The sequence below is a fragment of the Dacryopinax primogenitus genome (genome assembly GCF_000292625.1).
Source record: "Dacryopinax primogenitus strain DJM-731 SS1 chromosome Unknown DACRYscaffold_24, whole genome shotgun sequence".
Classification (NCBI taxonomy): Eukaryota; Fungi; Basidiomycota; class Dacrymycetes; order Dacrymycetales; family Dacrymycetaceae; genus Dacryopinax; species Dacryopinax primogenitus.
The window spans coordinates 250,492-259,039 of NW_024467221.1; the positions used below are offsets into that span (position 1 = coordinate 250,492).

An 8,548-nucleotide genomic window follows, 5' to 3' on the forward strand; every position below is an offset into this window, starting at 1 on the left:
GACTAAAGCCTTTATGACATGGAAGTAGCTGGTATACCTTGGCATGTGCTGGAACCTGCTGGAAGGATTGGATGGTCAGGTGACCTGCTGTGCATGGCTGTGCATGACCTCATATGACCTCATCCTTGGTCATATGACCTGATCACCTGACTAGGCTGAGTAAGCAAGATGTTCTAGCAGGTTCCACCACAGAGGTATAAATATAAGGCCTACTCTGCCTGGGACTGTCTCTTCAGACTTGGTCTCTTAGGATCATCCACAGGTACCTATACTGTAGATAGGTCTTAGTCATCAGGTCTACTCCACTTCCTTGTTGCCTGCTTAGACTCTTGGTACTCTTAGGTGAGCAGACTTAGTCAGCCTGTGTTGCCCTAACACTTGTTATGTTCCAGCTGCAGTGTGGCACTCAGTGGGTGGGGGAGTTATGTGATGTGTTCCAGCATGTCCAGCCAGGTCTGTCTGGTATGCAGACATTTGTCCTCATTGCCTGGCTAGTCCCTCTTCAGGCAACCCCACAACATGCATCCCTTTATGACAATCTGTAGGTCAAGTGCTAATTCATAATGAAATTGTGCTGACAAGATTCTTTACTGTAGGAAGGAACTAGAAGTCCACTTCTGGCAGCACAACTGCTACCAAACATTCGACAATGACTTTGGTATTCAACCACTGCTTTTAGCATGTGATCTCTGCAGGTTTGCAGCCCATTGTATGCTTGAGGTCAAAGGCCAACTGATGTGGATCACCACAGGGCTCAGCAAAGTATGTGGTAGCACTGTTGACATGTTGAATTATTTTTGAAACTAATTGTGGTACAGAATGGGCACTATCTATAATGCACATGCAATTTTTTTAAGAAACCATTTTCAAGTTTCACTGGTACTTTTCAGACTTCTTTTTGGATGACACAACCACATTACACGTCAAGGATCAAGGATTCTGCAATCAAGCGATAAGCAGCAGCACACAAACAAGGAGTTGGGATATTCCAGGCGGCGTTCCCAGTTCAGGAGGTTGGGTAAGATGTTCTGCTTCCAGTCCTTGTTGATCATAAACTCATATGGTGCACAGGTGGGCAAGAGCTCAGAGGTACAGCTGAGATTGATTCACTTCTTTTCTTGCAGCTTATGATTGCCTTTGTGCAACCTCTTCCTGCTATACTGGGTGAGAAGACCTTTCTCCCACTCCCAGAACTGATCAAGCTAAGTGGTTATCTGTATTTTAACAATGTACTTACATTTTTGCTCTTCCAGACTGGGCACTTCACTTTGAGCACTTGAAGATCAGGATTGTCATGTTCCTCTTGAGTGATCTTCCCCATCTCGAACAGAAGCTGTTGCCAACCTGCATTCTTTGTGCCATCCTCGTCACAAGAGCACTCATCCCCCAGCCAATCCTCATGTGCCAGATCATCCTTGATGGCCTCATACTCTAGGTGGTTGTTGTCAGCAAAGTCCCTTAGTGCTTGACGGAGCTTGGCTGCTTTCTGGGAGAAGGTAAGAGTTTTTTTTGCTCATTTCTGTAGAGGGAAACTGACAGTCCTGCACCTCTCATACCTCCTCTGCACCCTGCCATCAATGACTAGCTGCACTCCGCCATTGTCCTTTGCCTGGTTCTACTTCACCCAGACTGACTTCATGTGTGGCCAGCTCCTCCAGGCAAGGGCCACAAGAACATGTTTATCAAGCCAAGTGTCACAGAGCTTGATGGGCACTCAGCTGTCTTCACCCTACACAACCAGATGAGTAAAGTGGTTGTGCTGACTGTGAAGGCATGCAACTGACCATTTCTTGTTGGTAGACAAAGTCCACCACACATCTCTGATCTTTATGTTGGCATTGGCATTAATTCCACCCTTGAAGTCAGGCTCCATGTAAGTTCCAAGCTCTTCAACAGGTGATTTGCCCTTGTTGGGCATGGTCCCTTCTATGTGGTAGCCAATGTCCACATACATTTGGTTGCGCAATTCCATCTGCATGAGCCAAGTTTAATGCTTGAAGAGTTGGGTGGCATTGCTGATGCCTACCTGCAGATACCTGCTGACTGTTCCCTCTTCTGGATCAAGCTGGCTCTTAGGAATGTCAGTAACAAGAGGGTGAGAACTCTTGCTTGACATGGAGTGATCTACTGATGACAAGGTAGGTCTCTGTTTCTTCTTGGGACACAACTGTGCCTCCTCAAGCTGACAAATTTGCTTGTTGAGAGAGACAATGAGGGCATTGTCAACCTGAACAATGCCCTTTCTGGAGGGAAAAAGGCCTGGGCTGGGAGAAATGTTGAAGAGGGAGGAAGGACTGCTTTGAGGAGAACAATTGGGAGTAGGAAGATAGGGAGAGGAAGGGGGCTGGGAGAAGAGGTGCTGGGATTGGGTCTGAGAAGCTGGACAAGGAGAGGAAGATGCAGAAGGAAAGTAATGTGGTTGTGCTGACTGTGAAGAAGACAACTCACTTTTCTCCCCAGTCACCTCCAATCTCACTCTCCAGTGCATGCCACTTTGCTGCAATCATCATTCTGAGGGCAAGTTGACCAGGCTCCTGGCTCTGCAAGTCATATCTGACTGCAAGGAGTTCAAGCTCAGCAAGCATCATCTTCACATCAAGCTTCATTGCTCAAAGATACACATGGTCTTGAGAAGTGGGAGAGAAGGAGAAGGAGCTGGAGGACATCTTGGCACCATCGTTGGAGTAGCAGAAGGGGTGAGGTGTATGCGGAGGGGTGAGGTGTATGCATTAGGCTGGAATGAGGGCTATTATAGGTGAGCAAAGGCAAGCTGAGCCTGTCTGTGATAGCTGGTCATAAGACAGCATAGGCTAGAAATTTACTTGATTTGGAAAGATAATCAGTGATGGTCAGGGCTGGTGCATGTCATAGTCCCACTGACATGGTCTGGGCAAGGTAAAGATCAGATGTCATTGCTGGTCCTATCCTAGCTATCTATGGTATACTATCTGCTACATGGCTTAGGATAGCATAGAGCAGACTGTCAATAATATCTTTTCTACCCAAGGAAAAGATGAGTTGCTATTCTTGAGGTCAGGTGACCTTGCCTTACCTAGTCTGGCCCTTGACCAGGGATACCCTTAATGCAGTGACTTATCGTTGACCTGCGGCAAGTCGAGGGTTCCTGTAGCCACATCTGTGTCGAGTCGTTGATAAGGGGAGAATAAAAAAGTGGCATGAATTGTCCTGCCGCGGCCCTATATATTACATGTATGATAGTCTAATGGAATCAAATTCCAGTGCCTTAAGGCTGCGCAAGGGTTCTGCACTGCCACTCTCGGCACGTGGGAGGTTAATTATTGGCGAAAGAAGATCCGAACAGAGAATTGTAGATATGCTGGACCCAGCACATGGTCTGCAAATTCTTGGACGTCCTCCCTTCCTTGTACAGTCTGGCGAGTGGCAGGAGAGGGGAATACGAGCTAGGACAAGCTTCGAGCGTGATTGGCGCAGTTTGAGGCTGACGAAGCTCTGGGGTCATGACGACTTGACGGGAGCTCATGCTGATTCATGGTTGTTATTGAGCTGGGAGATACGCTCAAGGGTCATTTGCAGTACCTTGAAGACAGCAGCAAAGCCGTGGAAGCGTTGGGGTGAGAGAGCAAAACAACATTGGTATTGGTCATGATTGAGCTAGTCTCTGGCTGGGGATGAAGAGCTAACGTTTACGTTGTTGTTACAGATTACAGATTCGTGAGCGGCTGGCACGGGTGCTCGCAGGTCATACATACGTTTGTGCATGTTCTGCGTAAAAAGACAGATAGACTCATTCACCACATATGAAACGCGGGGGGACGCCGTCTTTGCTCGAGTTCAACGCGTAACTGGCAAGCGAGGCCGTTGGATAGCGATACAGGGGTGGGATAGGAAACATGCAGTTGGGGATCCCCTGCATGCGTTGTATCATTATTCGATAATAACAAACAGTGCACACCGAACGGGTGATATTCTAGTTGGTAGTATACCATCTCTGGCGGACCTTTTTACTTTCCACCTACGCAAGACGCAGATCAGGTCATATCCTCATAGGAGGGGAAGGAAGGCACGCACGATAGGTTTGACAATAACGATCGCGACGAGCAAGCCAAGCACGGTAAGGATGAGCTGGGTCTTGTTAAAGTTCTCACCGAGGATGTCGAACGTGCTAGACGGTGAGAGTCGGGCGAGGAAGATATCCAAGCCGGAAGCGAGTAAGAGGGAGGTGGATTCCAGCGCCGTGGGTGTAGTGGACAGGCTGCTGATGCCCATTATGTGCAGGTTTTGGGAAACAGTCCGGCGCGGATCGTCGGTTATGACAGAGTCGAACGGGATTAGGAGCTCTTCTTTTTGTTCTGAGGTGAGCTTGCCTGAGGGCCGACGGGGGTCGAGGAGCGCATGAGGATATGCCTGGATCTGACCGCGGTCGTTGGCGACTGGGAGACGTACGACAGGGAGAGGGAGTCAGAGCGTGAGTAGGCATAACGCAACGCAGCGTATGTACACACCGACGACGTCCTTGAGCGTAATGCCATACTTTGTCAAAGTGGTCGTGACCGCCTTCCAGGCAGAAGGGACTCCGTAAGTCTGGGAAATCCCATGCACGCGGGAGGAGTTGCTCGCAAAGCCAGAAAGTTGGGCGCTGTACATGATGAGCGGCAGCCGGGAGACGAAAGGGAAAGGGAAAGCAATAGAAGTTAGATGTTTGACATACCTCCGCGTAATCTCATCCGGCTCCCCTTCATACAGTTCCACAACAACCACTCTCCAGCCCTTAGTCCTCCCCCCCTCCCCCTCCCCCTCCCCCTTCCCTTTCCCCAGGGAAACCCCCGAATCCCCATCATTCCAAAAGACCCACACAAGCCAATTATCCGCCAACACCGGTTTCACATCACACGCCCTACCCCGGGGTTTGCGGACAGAGGCGGAGTAGATGATCGACCCGCTGATTTGGTCTACAAGGTGGATGCCGCACCTGATCTCTATCTCCCCTTCCTGCTCCCCCTCCCCCTCCACGGGGTACTGGGTCAGGGCGACGACCAGGTGAGGGTTGAGGTACTTGTATAGCGTCTGTTTCGTCCCTAGTACCCGACCGAGGGAGGCGACCGGCCCACGAGGAGGACGTATAAGTCCCAGAAGCTCAGATTTAGGGGAAGGGGTAAGGAACGTGCGGTATGTCGGGACAGAGGCGAACCCGTCAGCGTCAGGAGAGGGGAGGAGCGTGAAACCCTGCAGTGCTGCTTGGGAGGAGGATACATCACCCGTGTGAAGGGGAAGGGAGAAGAAGACTCCTTCCCTGCTCCTGCTTGCTAGGGCAGCTTTGCGCGCTTCGTCGGTAGGGAAGAGATACACTTCCCCGGATTGGGAGACGATGACTACTGTCTCGTTATGACTCGTGCTCTGGGGGGAGGGAGAGGGAGATGGAGGGAGGACAAACGCCTCCGCCATCGGACCGGGGAAGAGCGTAAGCCCAGGAGTAGTACCTTCCCTTCCAGGAGGAGGGTAGATCGTCCCTGTAAGGGGGTCGATACTCCATGCAGCGGTTTTGAACCCCTAGAGCGGAGTGCGTGAGCGATGCCGTACGTCTTGGGGAGGGGAAAGCGGAAGGGACGTACGTGTTCGTCCCACCTCCGGCCGAGGACGACCCACCCAACCCCTGCGACGCTCAATATGCGCTGGACGTCTACCCTCCCCATCCCGCCCGGTGCTCCACTCACCCCAAGGATCTGCGACCAGAGGACACCGCCCGGGGCGCCAGGGGCCGAAGGGGCCGTCTCGAGGGCATAGAGTTTCCCGGAAGAGGAAGCGACGAGAGCGAGCTTGTTGAGTGCTGATTGCTGGAAGCTGGCTGAGGGAGGGAAGAGGGAGAGGGAATCGGTGAATCGGAGGAGGAAGGAGATGCCGTATCCTGGGAGTTTCTGCGAGAGGGTGAGCAGGAACGGGACTCCATGCAGTACACTGCGCAGGGCAGGACAAAATGGGTGAAAGACTAGCGCACCCAGATTGAGCCTAGCTGACGAGCCCACTTCTCCCCCAACCCCTCCGGTGCGTCCCCCACACCTCTCTCTCCCAAGCCCATCGCACTCCCTCCCCCTCCCAGCCCCAGCCCCAGCCCCAGCCCCCCTGGCGCAGCTAGCCCTCTATCAGCCCACCCCACCCCCCCCACCAACTCGGCCAGCCCCTCTTCCCTCGTCCACTGGAGTTGGTCAGCCTGCCACAGCTGGATCGACCCTGTGGATGTGGTTATGAGGAAACGGGGGATGGGTTTCTGAGGTTGGGGTTGGGAGGGGGAGAAGGCGACTTCTAGTGTTATCTGGGGAGGGTGAGTGGGGTGTTGGTGCGTTGGGGAAGCAGGGAGGGGGGAAGAAGGGGCGAAGCGAAAAAGTGCAGAGGGACGAGGGAGGAGGGACGTACGGTACATATAACCCCATGCGACTTTGTATCAAACGGGAACGTAAATCCCGAGACCATGCCCCCACCCTTCCCCCCCGGGCCCATCTCGCTCCACAAATGGATGCTTGCCAACTTTGCATCCCACCCAATCCAATCCAATCCAATCCAATCAGCTCTCTTCCCATAAGCAAGAGGAAGGAACAACTCACGCCAAACGTATGCGTCCAGTACACCCGGGCTATATGTCTCCCCCCCAACCTATCCACCGCGCCCGCAAACACGCTTTCAGTATACATTGCCGAGCGAGCCGAGTCCGCATATTCCCACATCTCTGTCAACCCCCCCTCCTGGGTAGCAAGGACACACGCAGAACCGTCTTCCTTTACTCCTACTACCAGCCCTGGGGTAGGGGGGAGAGGGATCAGCTGGGCATATTTGCCTGGGAGAGGGTGGGGTTTGGAGGAGGGGGGAAGGGGGAGGGAAATGAGTCCCCCCTGGGAAAGATGCGCCACCACCCCCGGATAGAGCAGCACAGGGTCAGGGTCGTTATGCAGCGGCGCGAGCGCGGGGAGAACGGTCCTCTGCAGGAGGGCCCCGGAGTGGGAGAGGACGACATGCACGGGCTGCGCTTTTGCGTGCGCTGTGTCTAAGCCTAGGAGGTGGACATGCGACTCTGTAGTGAGCATTTGGAGGAAGAGTGTTTCCCTTTACGTGGTCAGCCGAGCCGGAGTGTGAGCGAGAGGGGGAGGGGTGCGTACCCTTCGGGAGTGAACGTCCAGTCCACGGTGTGGGAGATGCTGAACACCCTGTTTTCGTGTAGCACAAACAGGGAGTCCTCTGCCCAGGAGATGGCGCACCCGACGTTCCCCATGCTCGCGGTGTCGCTGTCCGATTCGGAGGGAAAGGGAGGGAGACGGATATCGAGCTGTATCTCTCCTGTGTGAGGTGTGTATACTCGCACGTGTGAGGAAGAGAGTGCTGCTGTGCCTGTTGGTTGTTAGTGGGGAGGACAGGGAGGGAGGAGTAAGGAAGGCGTACGTTTCCCCTGACTAGCATGTGCACAAACCCTTTCATCTTCATGTAACTGTCTCCATACTACTTCTTTCAGCCCAAGTGCCAAGTGGAGTAAGAGCGCGTACCTATTTCCCCATCACCTGGGTTTATACCTGCCACCACTCTTTCATTAGCGAGTACGATGACTGTCTTGTTCTCACCCTGTATGCGGTGGATTGATGAAGGGAGAGAAGGAGTTCCGATTAGTTTTGTATGCCATATAGGAGCATAAGAGGGGAGTGCGATCACTGTCACTATGAAGGAGAGGAATGTGACGATGTGCATGACGTGCATGACGTGCATGGTGTGAGATGGAGAAGGGACGTGGAGAGTGAAAGAGGGACCCCATGCTTAACACCGATAGACCTCACCTCACCTCTCCCCATCACCGGTCGGACATCGCACTCCCTTTTAGTTGAAATAGTGTATTGCTGATGACTGCCCCGAGAGACGTAGACCAAACCGATGGGCATGCGGACTGGATTGCAAAGGGAAAAGGATTGGCTTCCATGGCACATCCATTGAGCACCGAACGGATGCAACGAAGGTCACATCGGGCACCTGTGATGATTCATAGGCACGTGACAGCTTCTTCTCCCATCCTCTCTTTCAATTCCTTATCCGCCAGCTTCATATGCCATCCTTTGCAGGTAGAGGGAAGGGATATACATAGGAATGAAGGTGTACTTTTTTGGGTAGGAATGACCAGTGCTGATTCGCTGGTGGGGTTAGTGGGTGCTCAACTTTACTGCATGCGCCGTTGCTTGCTTCCACCCAGAGTTCACATTCCCTCTCCTCCAGCCGCCGGTCAGCGGCGTCATAGACGGTCGATCCACTGACTCAGTTCACAAGGTGGTTGCCACACCGTACGACCACGGCTGAGCTATACGAATTGAGATACTCATACACATGGTCTGAATGGTACCCAGTACTTGTACAGCGTCTGCGTTATCCCCAGCCGAGGCGGGCGACTGGCCCCCGGGGAGGGCGGATAAGCTACAGGAGCTCGGATTCAGGGGTAGGGACGGGGTGCGTGCGGAAGATCGGGACGGGGTGCGTGCGGAAGATCGGGACGGGGTGCGTGCGGAAGATCGGGACGGGGTGCGTGCGGAAGATCGGGACGGAG

The 8,548-nt window shown here is 53.1% G+C and overlaps 3 protein-coding genes across 3 annotated transcripts in view; 1 reads left to right on the plus strand and 2 right to left on the minus strand.

Annotated features, from left to right (window-relative positions):
• The window catches only part of DACRYDRAFT_91769 (uncharacterized protein), a gene marked incomplete at both ends in the record, with an annotated part of 2,055 nt that extends 1,219 nt beyond the window's left edge, over positions 1–836 (plus strand). The window contains 3 exons of the mRNA XM_040777023.1: positions 393–541; positions 597–762; positions 819–836. Coding sequence (XP_040624028.1) covers positions 393–541; positions 597–762; positions 819–836 — 333 coding nt within the window. The remainder of the gene's footprint in view (positions 1–392; positions 542–596; positions 763–818) is intronic.
• A 270-nt stretch (positions 837–1,106) lies between these two features.
• DACRYDRAFT_18866 (uncharacterized protein) lies at positions 1,107–2,606 on the minus strand (the record flags this gene model as incomplete). Its single annotated transcript, XM_040771400.1, has 6 exons — positions 1,107–1,193; positions 1,238–1,486; positions 1,699–1,729; positions 1,785–1,972; positions 2,027–2,243; positions 2,449–2,606. The coding sequence occupies 6 exons, from the start codon at positions 2,604–2,606 to the stop codon at positions 1,107–1,109; spliced, it is 930 nt and encodes a 309-aa protein (XP_040624029.1).
• Positions 2,607–3,949: 1,343 nt separating this feature from the next.
• DACRYDRAFT_18867 (DUF1620-domain-containing protein) lies at positions 3,950–7,240 on the minus strand (the record flags this gene model as incomplete). Its single annotated transcript, XM_040771401.1, has 9 exons — positions 3,950–3,994; positions 4,051–4,412; positions 4,485–4,618; positions 4,691–5,529; positions 5,592–5,894; positions 5,975–6,289; positions 6,391–6,546; positions 6,579–7,074; positions 7,128–7,240. 9 exons carry the CDS (start codon positions 7,238–7,240, stop codon positions 3,950–3,952), a joined length of 2,763 nt encoding a protein of 920 aa, XP_040624030.1.
• Between the last annotated feature and the right edge of the window lie 1,308 nt (positions 7,241–8,548).